The sequence below is a fragment of the Daucus carota genome, chromosome 1 (assembly GCF_001625215.2).
Source record: "Daucus carota subsp. sativus chromosome 1, DH1 v3.0, whole genome shotgun sequence".
Taxonomy (NCBI): domain Eukaryota; kingdom Viridiplantae; phylum Streptophyta; class Magnoliopsida; order Apiales; family Apiaceae; genus Daucus; species Daucus carota.
The window spans coordinates 53,911,124-53,926,106 of record NC_030381.2 but is presented as its reverse complement, the minus strand read 5'-3'; the positions used below and the strand labels follow the sequence as shown (position 1 = coordinate 53,926,106).

General features: G+C 34.9%; 4 protein-coding genes across 5 annotated transcripts; all 4 read right to left on the bottom strand.

Moving 5' to 3' along the window:
- Window positions 1-272: 272 nt before the first annotated feature.
- LOC108212508 (fluoride export protein 1-like) lies at window positions 273-3,526 on the bottom strand. Its single transcript, XM_017384233.2, has 7 exons — window positions 3,325-3,526; window positions 2,336-2,483; window positions 2,144-2,221; window positions 1,828-1,926; window positions 1,410-1,602; window positions 856-1,283; window positions 273-656 (listed from the first exon to the last, which is right to left on the bottom strand). The coding sequence occupies exons 2-7, from the start codon at window positions 2,468-2,470 to the stop codon at window positions 438-440; spliced, it is 1,152 nt and encodes a 383-aa protein (XP_017239722.2). The 5' UTR covers window positions 2,471-2,483; window positions 3,325-3,526; the 3' UTR covers window positions 273-437.
- A 1,199-nt stretch (window positions 3,527-4,725) lies between these two features.
- Window positions 4,726-5,308, bottom strand: LOC135150624 (uncharacterized). The gene is made up of 2 exons (XM_064087245.1): window positions 5,144-5,308; window positions 4,726-4,944 (listed from the first exon to the last, which is right to left on the bottom strand). Exons 1-2 carry the CDS (start codon window positions 5,306-5,308, stop codon window positions 4,726-4,728), a joined length of 384 nt encoding a protein of 127 aa, XP_063943315.1.
- Window positions 5,309-5,612: 304 nt separating this feature from the next.
- LOC108200352 (uncharacterized) lies at window positions 5,613-9,010 on the bottom strand. Of its 2 annotated transcripts, XM_017368475.2 has the most exons (6): window positions 8,706-9,010; window positions 7,414-7,561; window positions 7,174-7,251; window positions 6,661-6,759; window positions 6,272-6,464; window positions 5,613-6,143 (listed from the first exon to the last, which is right to left on the bottom strand). In XM_017368475.2, exons 2-6 carry the CDS (start codon window positions 7,546-7,548, stop codon window positions 5,845-5,847), a joined length of 804 nt encoding a protein of 267 aa, XP_017223964.2. In that variant the 5' UTR covers window positions 7,549-7,561; window positions 8,706-9,010; the 3' UTR covers window positions 5,613-5,844. The 2 variants fall into 2 exon arrangements, with proteins under 2 accessions (XP_017223964.2, XP_063942174.1); XM_064086104.1 differs by having other exon boundaries at window positions 6,661-6,735; window positions 7,414-9,010.
- Window positions 9,011-9,950: 940 nt separating this feature from the next.
- On the bottom strand, window positions 9,951-13,722 carry LOC108205003 (F-box protein SKIP31). Its single transcript, XM_017374746.2, has 9 exons — window positions 13,411-13,722; window positions 12,200-12,484; window positions 12,016-12,089; window positions 11,399-11,474; window positions 11,108-11,218; window positions 10,765-10,933; window positions 10,531-10,652; window positions 10,318-10,378; window positions 9,951-10,241 (listed from the first exon to the last, which is right to left on the bottom strand). Exons 1-9 carry the CDS (start codon window positions 13,480-13,482, stop codon window positions 10,171-10,173), a joined length of 1,041 nt encoding a protein of 346 aa, XP_017230235.1. The 5' UTR covers window positions 13,483-13,722; the 3' UTR covers window positions 9,951-10,170.
- Between the last annotated feature and the right edge of the window lie 1,261 nt (window positions 13,723-14,983).

The following is a 14,983-nucleotide window of genomic DNA, read 5'->3' as shown; positions in this document are numbered from 1 at the left end:
ACATAATATATTATATATATTAAAATTTGGGGTGGCTTAGTATAGGATTTGCCGCGGAGCGATCTTTGTTATTGAATTGCATAATATAAGATGTCTCAAAAAATTTCTATCTTCTTCATTGCTCAGACGATAACCACCCCCCTCCAAAATCACATATTGATGGTTATCCGGGTTCGATTCCGGGCAGCAGAAATATTTTTCTGTAATGTATTCTCCGTTTTTTTGTCAGCTAAAGCTTTCATTCAAATGGAGCTCATATTTGCTTCTGTATATGGTTTCACAATTTATGGAGATGTAACATCTGCAGTCACAATTCTTTGTACAGTATCACACAGCGGAAAAATCAAATGACTATATCAACTCGATAAAACTACATTGTTTCAAAAAAAAAAAAAAAGGAAAAAAACTCGATAAAACTACAATGTTCCGACTAGCATTTAATCATAATTATTGATCCAGAAAGGCACAGAGTATATAAGAGTGCCCAGAATGAAGGACGCAAGAATTGTAACCATGGCATACGCGTAGGCTCTCCAGGGCTGATCGCTTTCTCTCATCGTATGGAACTCAGCAATGAAAGTTGAAACCGTGCTCAAGCAACCCATAAGTCCGAGCTGTATCCCTCCTGCAACTGTATCGAAATTCTGGGTATTCACCTGTACTCAGAAAAAATAATCAAGATTAAGATTTCGTTCTTTTGAAGTTGTTAGAATACAGTATGGTACTGATAAGCCCTCCTCCCAACACCTTAAGGTTCTGGGAGAATTGGTCACTTAAAAGAAGTAACCGTAAGAAGAGGTGGTATGTAAAAAACCGGGGAAAAGTGGAAAACTGAGTCCATGAAGAAAGTCTCACCGCTTTCTTAAGTATGGCGAAAAGGGCCATAACACAAGCTGCAAAGACATTTGCTGTCAGAGTACCGAATGGCAACCATTTCAAAAAGCCATTTTTCCCCAGGCCCTGCCCATTGAGTTTTTTCGCTAAGAACCATCGTGTCCACACACCGAGAGGTCCAACCATGCAAGCCAACAGAAGCTGAGCTCTAGAACCGCCTTTGTTAATCTCTTTCCACTCTAATGATCCACTTAAACAATAAAACAGAACAACTACTACTAATAGCACTACCGTAACCACCACGGGAATCTTGGAGCTATCAGCCTTCAAGCTTGATCTAGATCTAAAGTGACCTGGCTGAGAACTTGTGCTTAACTTGCGCAAAGTCCATTTGAATCCCTGGGCAGTTTCTACCCCGAAAATGATAGAATAGGCAACAAGAAATAGCCCTGCAGCTATTACAAGTCAGGAATCCAGATTGGCTGGCATGTATTTCAATATAATCTTACACGAATACTCGACTCAAGTAAAGATTCCTAACAATCCTATAAAAATATCATATGATGTTTACTTACCTATGAAATAACCAAGAACTACAAACACCCATTCCCCTTCAGCACCGAGTTCAAGCATTTTCTGATTCCAGCCGCTAAATGTTGTTAGGCTTCCTAAGTAACCAGTTGTCAATCCAACGGCTAATTGATCTGACACGCATGATATGTTAGCTTTGAAAACAACGCCAAACCAACCCATCAAGAAGGAACCAACCTATTTATCAGAAAGAAGAGAAGGAACCAGCCTTTACAACTATGCACCAATGTATATATCAGATAAGAAATACAGAATAGTACTTGATATAGTACTCTAATAGTATCTAACAAGACTAACATCGCGATAAATAGGAGGAACAAACAAGGACCATATTAGATGGTCTGTGTAAGGTTGTGTCTGTGTGTGGGCGCGGTGTATGAGGGGGGAGGGAGAGAGACGGACCATATTAGATGGAAGGTCAAGATACATGTAGTATTTGTCTTTCGTGGCACCAACTCCTTCGGGGCCAAACAGTTTCTGCAGACCATACCTTGTTAAAACCTATAAAGAGTACATGAAAATGTCAGGGTACTACAAATTACTATGATGATGCTACGTTATACATAAGACTCTGTCATCAGAACCGGGGTCTCGTGCTCAGGCATCATAGAATACAACACGACGAGTCTAAATTTCTGAAGAAAATTAAGAGTTCTGATACGAAAGCATTGACTCCTTGTCTATTGAAATTTTAAAGGACCTGAGTTCCATATATTACCCCGAAAATTCCAAATACAGTGAGATACACAAGGTAAGAGAATTGCTCCCATAACCAGGAACCTTCCGCTTTTAATTCCTGCAGAAAGAAACATTCACTTGAATACATATGTGACAATACCACAATTACTATTTGCAAACTAACATTTACATGGATAACAATAATCTCAAAGAAAGTTTGACGAAATCTTACTTGTGCATCGTCTCTATGGTGTATTATTGCATCAGTGGAAAGAGGAGAGGGTTCTGGTGATGGTACTGATGACAAAGGGGTAGACAAATTATGCGCGTTCACTTGGATGGGAATCACAATATCACTCCTTGACATCCTCTATTCCTCACTGCTTGATGCACAACTAGTTATAAATTCATTCAGAGTAGTAGAATCACACCGCAAAAAGTAGTTAAAGAGGAAATACATGGTTTTTGTTTACAAGAGAACAAAATTTAAGCCCTAATTGCAATATTCTCCTTCTCTTTAACATACAAGATGAATGTATGATTTCTCCGGCAATGGCACATCTCCTTAAAACCTACTGAGACCAAAAGTTGTGCAACATAAATGCAGGACTAAGATTCAATGTCTCCGCGTCTAGTAGTTTGCAACATTGCTGATTAAAAACATAAACAGCAGTAAAGCCACCAGTCCAAATCCCCGGTTAAACATAAAGAATACTCATGAGTCACAACGTCGAGTTAAGTCTGGAAACTAATTTGCTAAAGAAATTAGATTTCAGGGGTTACTTAGGCAACAATTTCTGGTAGCATCAAGGATCCACAAATGTAGAAGAAGAAAAGGGCATCACATCAAGATTAGACATCTAAAACATGACTTTATAGCGGCCGCAATTAGACATTTAAAACATGACCTTATAGCAGCCGCAAAACATACACTAAAGTTTGTGTGGTTGTATTTAGTACCTCTAAACACAACATACTGCATAACGCCAAGAACAGGGTCCGGGTCCGGGTCCCTGACAAACACATGTTACATATTGACCCGTCATCATATTTAGGTTCCGACATGCTATGCAACTTAAGCCTAATACTACTACACAAAATATAAACAGATACGAGTCATCATATTTAGGTTCCGAGAAGGCAAACACAATGTAACAGATCAAGAATTGTAGAATCACAGAACTACTTTCACGTAAATGAATTGTATCGAAATGCTATCACCTGAAGAGGATGTACCCTGACTGCCTGACTACAGGATCAAAATATATCAGCAACCAGGTAATAAATATATGAACGGATATCGTGGCAAGAAATTTGAGAAATTCAACGGGTGTTTTTCACTAGAGCTGAAAAATAATCAACTGAGTTTTTACATAAACAGAGGCTAACGTGAGAATTCTTGGATGAAGTCTGGCTCTACAATGTAATATTTTTTTATTTTTTTTCTGTTTTGTTGTAATTTCGTGTGGACGTGCGGTGCTGTTTCATCTCATCTGGCTTTACGCGATAAAACAGTTGTCACTTGTCAGAGTTCATAACCGCCTGTTTAAAGTCTAGGGTCATTTGTTAAATCTGAATCATAATTTTTTGGACCGTTAATATTCTGAATGATAGATAATCTAGACGCTGGATGAATAATATCATTTGATAAATAAACTTTTCAAATTCTGAATGAGAATTTCTATTTATTTTACATGTAGATTCACATAATAATATTTTAGTGTGTTATTTCCTACATTCTAACATAATAGTTATTTTGATTATTTCAAAAAAAAATAGTTATTTTGATTTTTTTAAACATATTTTGAGTTAGCAAATAAATATAATTCTAGATATTAGTTTCCAATTCTTTTTTTGAGTTAAAGTTAAATTTATCTAATAATTTATTTAGATTTTTTTACAAATAACACATAAAAAATATATTTTGTACAAGTTTATTTTGTCAGATATAATTGTAAGTTTTAATAAACATAAATTAATATGATTTTATTAACATATACTGTATAAGTTAATTCTGTGAAAGAGTGGGTGAATGAGTTCCTCCAGCTGGACCAGTCATCTTACTTTTTGATGCGACAGTCGTCCGGAAGAATTTTGACAGTATCCAGCTCTTGAAAAATAAATACAAACGATCTGAACAGCTGAACCAGACTATTATGTGTGGTTAAGGAGTTAACAAATGACCTCTTAGTTTTACGAGAAAAAATAATTAAAAGCTTGAACTAAAATATGATTAAATTTGATAAATTAAAATCTATGAATTTAAATAAAATTACAGTCGGGACCAGAAAAATATATTAATTAGTTGAGGCTCCACTGTAGTTATATCATCATGGGTGATCTTAGGTCCTTTTCCGCTACTTTTGAATCTTTAATATCTATAACTTCAAAATATTAAATTCCAACGTTTTTTAACAATTCATACACACACAAAAACTTTTTATATGTGGTACTTTAGGATATTTTGGGAAAAATCAAATGACTAAATGAACTCGATAAAACTACAATGTTCCACTAAAAGGAACACGAATTCTACGATACATCTTGTTCTATTTTCTGTAAGCTAACATGCTGTCATACAGGCAATGCCTAGCGCGAGGGATTCTGAAGGTGTACGAGCATTCAATCATAATCATTGATCCAGAAAGGTATAGAGTATATAAGAGTGCCTAGAATGAACGACGCAAGAATTGTAACCATGGCATACGCGTAGGCTCTCCAGGGCTGATCGCTTTCTCTCATGTTATGGAACTCAGCAATGAAAGTTGAAACCGTGCTCAAGCAACCCATAAGTCCGAGCTGTATCCCTCCTGCAACTGTATCGAAATTCTGGGTATTCACCTGTACTCAGAAAAAATAATCAAGATTAAAATCTCGTTCTTTTGAAGTTGTTAGAATACAGTATGGTAATGATAAGCCCTCCTCCCAACACCTTAAGGTTCCGGGAGAATTGGTCACTTAAGAGAAGTAACCGTAAGAAGAGGTGGTATGTAAAAAACCAGGAAAAAGTGGAAAACTGAGTCCATGAAGAAAGTCTCACCGCTTTCTTAAGTATGGCGAAAAGGGCCATAACACAAGCTGCAGAGACATTTGCTGTCAAAGTACCGAATGGCAGCCATTTCAAGAAGCCATTTTTCCCCAGGCCCTGCCCATTGAGTTTTTTCGCTAAGAACCATCGTATCCACACACCGAGAGGTCCAACCATGCAAGCCAACAGAAGCCAGGGCCGGTTTTTGAGGCGTGCAAGGTGGGCGACGGCACAGGGCCCCAAAATTATAGGGGCCTCAAAATTTAGAAATCAATGTTTTATTTAATAAAATTAAATTTCGAAAATGAAATTGAAAATTAAAAATTATATATTTATTTTAATTTTGTTTATTTATAGATAAATAATTACATAATCTAATAGATTAGTTTATTATGTCTATTTGCATTTTAAATCTTTTATGTTGTATCTTTACTTTTTATATAACAATTTCTCTTTTATTAAATGTTTTCATAATGTTTTTTACATATGATACTTTTTCATATGTACTATAAATTTCATTCTTTTCAATGACATATAGATATATCTCATATAAATTCATATTAATTTTGTTTAAAATATTAAAATTACTATTATTTAATAACATTATTTATCTTATTTTAAGTGACATGTTTTAATTTTATAAAAAAATAATATTTTTATTATTTATTTATTTTTATAATATACATATTTTTTATTATTATTTGAGGCCTAATTCATATTATAGCACAGGGCCCCAAAATTCTCCCAGACGGCCCTGACAGAAGCTGAGCTCTAGAACCACCTTTGTTAAACTCTTTCCACTCTAATGATCCACTTAAACAATAAAACAGAACAACTACTACTAATAGCACTACCGTAACCACCATGGGAATCTTGGAGCTATCAGCCTTCAAGCTTGATCTAGATCTAAAGTGACCTGGCTGAGAACTTGTGCTTAACTTCCGCAAAGTCCATTTGAATCCCTGGGCAGTTTCTACCCCGAAAATGATAGAATAGGCAACAAGAAATAGCCCTGCAGCTATTACAAGTCAAGAATCCAGATTGGCTGGCATATATATCTATACAATCTTACACGAATACCCGACTCAAGTAAAGATTTCTAACAATCCTATAACAATATCTCATATAATGTTTACTTACCTATGAAATAACCAAGAACTACAAATACCCATTCTCCTTCAGCACCGAGTTCAAGCATTTTCTGATTCCAGCCGCTGAATGTTGTTAGGCTTCCTAAGTAACCAGTTGTCAATCCAACGGCTAATTGATCTGACACGCGTGATATGTTAGCTTTGAAAACAACACCAAACCAGCCCATCAAGAAGGAACCAACCTAATTATTAGAAAGAAGAGAAGGAACCAGCCTTTACAACTATGCACATAATACTTGATATAAAACAATGATAGTATCTAACAAGACTAACATCGCGATTAATAGGAGGAACAAACAAGGACCATATTAGATGGTCCGTGTAAGGTTGTGTCTGTGTGTGGGCGCGGTGTATGAGTGGGGAGGGAGAGAGACGGACCATATTAGATGGAAGGTCAAGATACATGTAGTATTTGTCTTTCATGGCACCAACTCCTTCGGGGCCAAACAGTTTCTGCAGACCATACCTAGTTAAAACCTATAAAGAGTGCTGGAACAGTATATATATATACGTATATTACAGAATGTATATCACTAGTCTATTCTCAGATTTCCAGTCCCCCTCCTCTGTGTTAGCACCTCTGTATTTGTAGGGCCTTTAGCACGTGACTTGCGCATGCTTGTTATCTGGACTTGTTCCTCCTTGGGCCGTTCTTATACTTCTGGGCCAAGGCCCAACAAAGAGTACACGAAAATGTCAGGGAACTACAAATTACTTTGATGATGCTATGTTATACATAAGACTCTGTCATCAGAACCGGGGTATTGTGCTCAGGCATCATAGAATACAACACGACGAGTCTAAATTTCTGATGAAAATTAAGAGTTCTGATACGAAAGCATTGACTCCTTGTCTATTGAAATTTTAAAGGACCTGAGTTGCATATATTACCCCGAAAATTCCAAATACAGTGAGATACACAAGGTAAGAGAATTGCTCCCATAACCAGGAACCTTCCGCTTTTAATTCCTGCAGAAAGAAACATTTTTTTTTGCTAAAGATTTTTTTTTTTTTGCTAAAGCAGAAAGAAACATTCACTTGAATACATATGTGCAATACCACAATTACTATCTGCAAACTAATAATTACATGGATAACAATAATCTCAAAGAAAGTTTGATGAAATCTCACTTGTGCATTGTCTCCATGGTGTATTATTGCATCAGTGGAAAGAGGAGAGGGATCTGGTGATGGTACTGATGACAAAGGGGTAGACAAATTATGCGTGTCCACTTGGATGGGAATCACAATATCATTCCTTGACATCCTCTATTCCTCACTGCTCGATGCACAACTAGTTATAAATTCATTCAGAGTAGTAAAATCACACTGCAAACAGAACTCAAAGAGGAAATACATGGTTTTTGTTTACAAGAGAACGAAATTTGAGCCCTAATTGCAATAATTTCCTTCTCTTTAACATACAAGATGAATGTATGATTTCTCCGGCAATGACAAATCTCCTTAAATCCTACTGAGACCTAAAGTTGTGCGACATTAATGCAGGACTAAGATCCAATGTCTCCGTGTCTAGTAGTTTGCAACATTGCTTAAAAACATAAACAGCAGTAAAGCCACCAGTCCACATCCCCGGTTAAACATAAATGTTGTGTTTGGTTGAGGTGAATGATTCCTGAAGGAATGAAATGAAAAATGAACTATCTTATGGATGATTTTTAAGAAATTTCATTCCTTCCTCCATTCCATTCCCTACATCATATGCTAGATATCATCCCTTCCATTTGAGATGGAATGCTCCATTCTCTCCCATCCTCAATTTCTTCTCAAATCTCATCATAGTAATTTTGCACTCCTTCAAATTTTTTCAAAACTTTCTTCGTATCTCTATTAGTTTCAAGTATTTTTTACTCAATCCATTCCATTCCATTCCATTCTCCCCAACCAAATAGAATACTCATGAGTCACAACGTCGAGTTAAGTCTGGAAACTAATTTGCTAAAGAAATTAGATTTCAGGGGTTACTTAGGCAACAATTTCTGGTAGCATCAAGGATCCACAAATGTAAAAGAAGAAAAGGGCATCACATCAAGATTAGACATCTAAAACATGACCTTATAGCGGCCGCAATTAGACATTTAAAACATGACCTTATAGCAGCCGCAAAACATACACTAAAGTTTGTCTGGTTGTAGTTAGTACCTCTAAACACAACATACTGCATAACGCCAAGAACAGGGTCCGGGACTCCGGGTCCCTGACAAACACATGTTACATATTGACCCGTCATCATATTTAGGTTCCGACATGCTATGCAACTTAAGCCTAATACTACTACACAAAATATAAACAGATACGAGTCATCATATTTAGGTTCCGAGAAGGCAAACACAATGTACCAGATCAAGAATTGTAGAATCACAGAACTACTTTCACGTAAATGAATTGTATCGAAATGCTATCACCTGAAGAGGATGTACCCTGACTGCCTGACTACAGGATCAAAATATATCAGCAACCAGGTAATAAATATATGAACGGATTTTCGTCGCAAGAAATTTGAGAAATTCAACGGGTGTTTTTTACTAGAGCTATAAAAAAAACAACTGAGTTTTTACATAAACAGAGGCTAATGTGAGAATTCTTGGATGAAGTCTGGCTCTACAATTTTTTTTTTTTTTTTTTCTGTTTTGTTGTAGTTACGTGTGGACGTGCGGTGCTGTTTAGTGTTTCATCTCATCTGGCTTTACCCGATAAAACAGTTGTCACTTGTCAGGGTTCATAACGGCCCGTTTAAAGTCTTAGTTTTGGGAAAAAAAATATTAAGCTCGAACTAAAATATGATTAAATTTGATAAATTAAAATCTATAAATCTAAATAGAATTACATTCGGGACCAGAAAAGTATATTAATTAGTTGAGGCTACACTGTAGTTATATCATGGGTGATCTTAGGTCCTTTTCCGCTACTTTTGAATCTTTAATATCTATAATTATATTATAAAATATTATTTCATAATATTAAATTCCAACGTTTTTTAACAATTCATACACACACAAAAACTTTTTTAATAATTTCAATTTAATGCCTATCACAGCTAAAAAATATGTGGTACTTTAGGATATTTTGGGAAATATGAAATTTATGATAACAAGACGGGACTCCTACGTTTCCATGGACACATATTAGTCTCTATTTTTTTATTTGACATATTAGTTTTTACTTTTTTATTGATGTTTTGACTTTGACACACACTTATAAATATTTTAATCAGATAATCAAAATTATAATTATTTAACATTTTTTCTTTTTTGCAAAATCTAATTAACAAATAAAATTATCCAGGACCGTCATTATTAATTGGGTTCATCATTAATAAAATTGGAGCTAATAAAAATTCGTCACACAACCAATCTCTCTGATTTGTGTTCATCCCACATATTAACAACTACTCAACCAATCTCTACTCAACCAATCTCTCTAATTTGTGTTCATTACACATTAACAATCTCTCTAATTTGTGTTCATGTACACATATTAACAACTAATTAACGACTACTGAAAGTGATTGCAGGTGCCCGTGCACCAGGAAATCCGATCAATCAAATTCTCTAAATTATATCATTCCCACGGTTTTTTGCTTTGAGTAAAGTACTAACAGTAGGCTGAATCTAACATAAAAGCCACAACAATGTTGCAATTTGGGGACATCTTTGAATATAGACTTGAACATTAAACTAAAACGAGCGTTACAACATGATAATTATTTGATTACGAATTGTGTGTTACCCTTTCAGGCAACGATTCAATAACTTGATAAGCTTATTACTCAGAAATACTAGACAGACATTCAGCAATGTAACATGAAGTTTACAAACAACATTAAGTTAAAACATTGGTTTTCTCTAGAATGTCAAAACCCGTGACGCATCAGCAAAACTTCAAACAAGCTTCTAACTCTTTCTCGTCAGCACAGTTATATCCCAACAAATAAGCTCGTGCTGCAATAGAATTAATGATAATTTGTTACAAAACCAAGAAACTTAACAGATTTTATTAAAGCCAAGGAGGTAATACCGAAACGGCCGGATCCCATGAATGGCTCAGCTTCATCTGTAATACCATCTTGTTGCTGATCCTAGAATCAAGTAAGAAGAAATATATCAGTTATTCATTTCAGTTATACCATGGGAAGTTAGAAGCGATATGTCCAACAGTCAATCAGGAGTTAAAAGTAAGATTGCCTGACCATGAAAACAATATGAAAATTAAAAGATATTCTTTTCTTACAGCGTCTTGATCCATTTCATCAGAAGGTGACATCAATCTATCAAAACAGTGACCAGATATTGTACAAACTAGTAGCCCATTTGCGGGATCGACAGAAGCATCTTTGCAATTATCATCACACACTACAAAAAAGATGTTGGAAATGAGAAAACATTGAACAATGTGAACGAACATATTTAATGAGTTTTAGTTCTTAGTTCTTAAAAAAATGTGTTTTGGAACTTTAGATAATACCATGAATATTTCCTGTCTTCTCACATACAAAAACATCACCTATCTGATAGTAAGAGCAACTCTTTCCGGAACACGCATGATCAGTAGCCACCTGACCAATTAAACCTTTACTGCTCTTCCACGTATAGACTTGATCAGCAACTGTCTTGTCCACAATCATACGGTCATCCTTATAAATTAGGGAAAAAAAGAAAAAAAATCAGCAATCATAACCAAGCCTACATTACATATAGCTCAAGACATGCATTGTGCCAAAATATAATCACACACACACACACTAACATTAACACAATATTGTGTGAATTAATAAATAATAATCATGTTGACAACTAGTAGCAGTTACCTGAGAAGGAATAGGTGCTTGGCTTCTCTTTGCCGTCTGCATTTGGATGTAATACTCTTTGAATTCAGATGGACAATTTCTAACAAACTCAACCATATCTTCTTCATCACGCTGTAGGACATAAGTTCATATTTCAAACTAATTTTCAACTAAAAATTGTTTTGTAGATCGTTGAGGGTCAACTGAGATATCAAGGTCATCAAGAATCACAAAATGGGCATCCCAGCATATAGTAAATGACTTCCAAAGAAGCTCAATTTAAAACCTCATATAGAAGCTAATTTAAACTACCTGAATGTAAAGCTTCTTCCAAGCACAATCACGATAATTACTCTTTGGTCGTAGAAGACCCCATCGCATGCAGTACCTAGACAATGCATAATAAATTTATTAATCAAGCAGCATTTTATATTTTGAGGATTAGGAGAGGGGAAGGGAAGAACATGAAAGCTATATGTGCTGCAAGTGAAACCAAAAAATCAACTAATCTGCAGCCTCAATACCCTCATTGTCTATTATTATAACATAATAAGTTTATATATGCTCTAACAGATCTTATTATGTTTTTCTTTTATTCAGTAGCGGAATTAGTGATCATTTTTATGGAAAAAGAAGTGACTTTATAATTGTTTTTACTTGGTGCAGAGGATATGATATTCAAATGTAAAAAAAAAGGATATGAAACTTGAATATTGATAAATTAAATGCTTGAACATACTTGTCAGATACATGATTAATTGTTCAACTTTAGGTGCTCATTTTAGAACTACAGGACAAGTGAGAGGTGCTGTACAGTGGGAGAGCAAGATATTTCTATATGTGTGTACGGTATTATATGGTAAAGCAAGGTGTAATAACTGCTTAGTTGGGGTGTTGTATCAACCAAACAAATTAAGTAAACTACTCACAAGTGACGCCAGAGGGATTCATCAGAAGCAACAAAGCTGAGAAATCTGCAGACCATTGAGCAAGAAACGAGATCCTGAAATTTTGTTGCCACAGATATGTTAACCTCAAGCCAAAAGGAAGAGAGGCCTATATCACATCCACATCTATAATATAGGAGTGGAAGAAAAAAAGAGAGCACCATACCTCGGATGAGAGGAACTTGAGGATGTGATGGAATAACTCCGGAGGCACTTTGCTAAACGAGCCAGTATCTATTCTACTTGATTTCACTCTATCAATACCACCTTCGACACGATGTCCACTACTATTACACTTGACGATTCTTGAAGAGGAAGGACTTCGAATTTGACTTGGGGAAGGGGAACTGGTTAATTTCCTTTCCTCAGTCACATCAGCTTCAACCTCCATGCGCGGCCTCTTCTGTGCTGGCCCTTCCTTTTCCTCATCTTCTTGTGTCTGCTCTGGCTCCTGCAACAAACATACATATGTATAGAGAGAGTGAGCGAAAACGACAGAGATAAATTCATACGCACATGGGAGTACAAATTGTAAACAATTTAATTCTTGGAGCTGAGTAAACCCAAAGTGTAGTATGTATATGTGTGTGAGGGTGTGTAGCACAAAATTAGTTTCCTCAAATCAACAAAATTAGTTTTCAAGGCATATAAAAGTCAGAAATCACACATCACTAACTTTTAGATTTTTGCACGGTACAAACAGCATTTATGCTAATCCCATTCCGCAAAAGTTTAACCAAATTTCCCATGAGACCAAACTTTGATTCTTAGTTCGCATTTTCTTTCTTAGTCCAATTCTAAATATCCGAAACTGCATTTGTTCAGTTAATTCTTGCTACGCCTACACTCTATGTTTACAGTGTATGCATTCTGGTATGAACTTCTATATTCACAACTTAAAAAGAACGTCAACTTGCAGCAGTACAACAAAACTTTTATATATCTTTATAGAGTAAAATTCAGAAGTTCTCATACAAAACATATGGAACCGCAAAGATATACAATTCACTATATGAAACAAACAAGGACATAAACGAACTAACTTAACATACAGTATTACGGTTTATAAATTTTCGATACGCAATTAGCTAAAAATACAAACACTACTACACAAATTTAGCTTTAATTAACAGGGAACTGCACATATATATAACACATATACAACCGAAAAAGGGGATTCCGCAGCCAAATTAAGCGTAAAAAGTCCAGAGCTCAAACCATAATTACATAAAAGAACAAGCAAATTTATCATCATTTAAAGAGCAAAAACAAGATCGTTTTCATCATTTTAATTTAGCAAATAAATACATAATCATTTTTAATTAACCAATAAAATCATAGGAAATAGGGAATTAAACAATTGAAGAGTTAAATTACCTGATCGGAGAGCTCAGATTCGAGGAATCGAGCGAGCGATTCATCTTCATCATCATCTTCCCAAGGTGGCATTTTTACATACAAACAGCCCTAATTTTTGTATGTATAGGTTTATACAAACATATAAAGTGCATAAAAGCTGTTATATTAACCTCCGGTAACCGGAAATACGCCGGCCGATCTCCGATTAGAAACACTATCGATGGAATCGAACTAGAAGATATTTAGGTGATAAGTTTGATATTTTGATGGATTGGCCACGGTAGTCGGGTCGGGTATTGATTGATCCGGACAATGGTGTACTCGGGCCGGGTTTCAATTTGTGTATTCAACTGCGGGAAATTAAAAGTAAACTGCCGAACTCTATTTTTTTTTTTTCTATTCTCTCTAACCGCCTCCCTCTTTTCATTCCGATAGCGCTTTCATCGGTTTTCCAGTGAAAAATCCTAAATCTTTCAATTTTATTCCTTGTTATTTGATTGTTCTTGCCTCTTTCATCAATTTTTTTGATAAATCTCTCTCTTTGGGGAAAGTTTCTTAGATCTATATCACCGAAACTTTCGATTTTCGTTCTTATTCGCTTCCAAATAAGAGTGAAAACGAGTCAAATAGGTACGAATAACAGTATGGTCGAATTCGACTCGTCATGATAATTACTCGTACTCGAATTCAAATTTCAATATTTGTACAGTTTATACTTCAGCTCGGCAAGAATGTATACAAATTATTATTATTTGTATGTTTGTATTCGAATTCGTAGTGGATAATTAAAAAAATTATGAATACTCGTATAATTATTTACAACAACTATAATCAAATCATTTGTAGCGTATTATATTAATATAATATTATTTATATGATGTATATTATATATAATAATATACATGATTTGTGTATTCAATTCGAGCATCTTCATTATTTATATGATGTATATTATATATAATATTATATATAATAATATACATGATTTATGTATTCAATTCGAGCATCTTCATTAAATATGTATAATCGAGTACTCTTAATTTAATTGAACTACTCTAAATAAATATTCCAGAATAGTACGTTTCGTCTCGATATTCATTCGAAGTGTAAAACCGTATTCAAATTCACTCATTTTTTTACACGAATACGAATTATAGTCGTTTTTAACGAATCGAATTCGAGTTCGATCCTGAATTACTCGGATTCGTTTTCAGCCCTATTTCGAGAGGGTTTTTTGAATTTGTGAGTGGATTGACTGGTGTAGGGTCGTGGTGTATATCTAATTGTTTTAGTTTTTAGTTGAATTTCTCTAATTTGTTTTGATTATAGCTTGATTTCTATCCCGCGAAAGTGTGTGATTATTTTCTTCTTTTCTGAGAATTGGTTTGAATTATCAATAAAATCCTTTCGGGAATCACATTTGTAGTTGATAACTCAAACGGAGTTTTTGGAAAAGATGGTGAATACAGAGTAATTATCCATACATATACCAAATGTATAAGAGCAAGTCCAATAGGTGTCTAAATCAAGTCTTAAATCCAAAAATAGGGAATATTAGATAAAATTGCACTCCAACACTATGCTAGTGATG

Bases quoted from the DNA above. Each gene is read 5' to 3' on its own strand.
- LOC108212508 (XM_017384233.2), bottom strand. From the start codon at position 2,470: ATGTCAAGGAGTGATATTGTGATTCCCATCCAAGTGAACGCGCATAAT. The intron at 1,603-1,827 runs GTCCGTCTCTCT...TCTGATAAATAG, and splicing joins TTGACCTTCCATCTAATATG to GTTGGTTCCTTCTTGATGGG. The intron at 1,284-1,409 runs GTAAGTAAACAT...TAATAGCTGCAG, and splicing joins AGTTCTTGGTTATTTCATAG to GGCTATTTCTTGTTGCCTAT.
- LOC135150624 (XM_064087245.1), bottom strand. From the start codon at position 5,308: ATGGTTGGACCTCTCGGTGTGTGGATACGATGGTTCTTAGCGAAAAAA. The intron at 4,945-5,143 runs GTGAGACTTTCT...TTCTGAGTACAG, and splicing joins TCGCCATACTTAAGAAAGCG to GTGAATACCCAGAATTTCGA.
- LOC108200352 (XM_017368475.2), bottom strand. From the start codon at position 7,548: ATGTCAAGGAATGATATTGTGATTCCCATCCAAGTGGACACGCATAAT. The intron at 7,252-7,413 runs GTGAGATTTCAT...TTCTTTCTGCAG, and splicing joins ACCATGGAGACAATGCACAA to GAATTAAAAGCGGAAGGTTC. The intron at 6,760-7,173 runs GTAATATATGCA...CACTCTTTATAG, and splicing joins CTGTATTTGGAATTTTCGGG to GTTTTAACTAGGTATGGTCT.
- LOC108205003 (XM_017374746.2), bottom strand. From the start codon at position 13,482: ATGCCACCTTGGGAAGATGATGATGAAGATGAATCGCTCGCTCGATTC. The intron at 10,653-10,764 runs GTATTATCTAAA...TCTTTTTTGTAG, and splicing joins GAAGACAGGAAATATTCATG to TGTGTGATGATAATTGCAAA. The intron at 10,242-10,317 runs GTATTACCTCCT...ATTCTATTGCAG, and splicing joins CATGGGATCCGGCCGTTTCG to CACGAGCTTATTTGTTGGGA.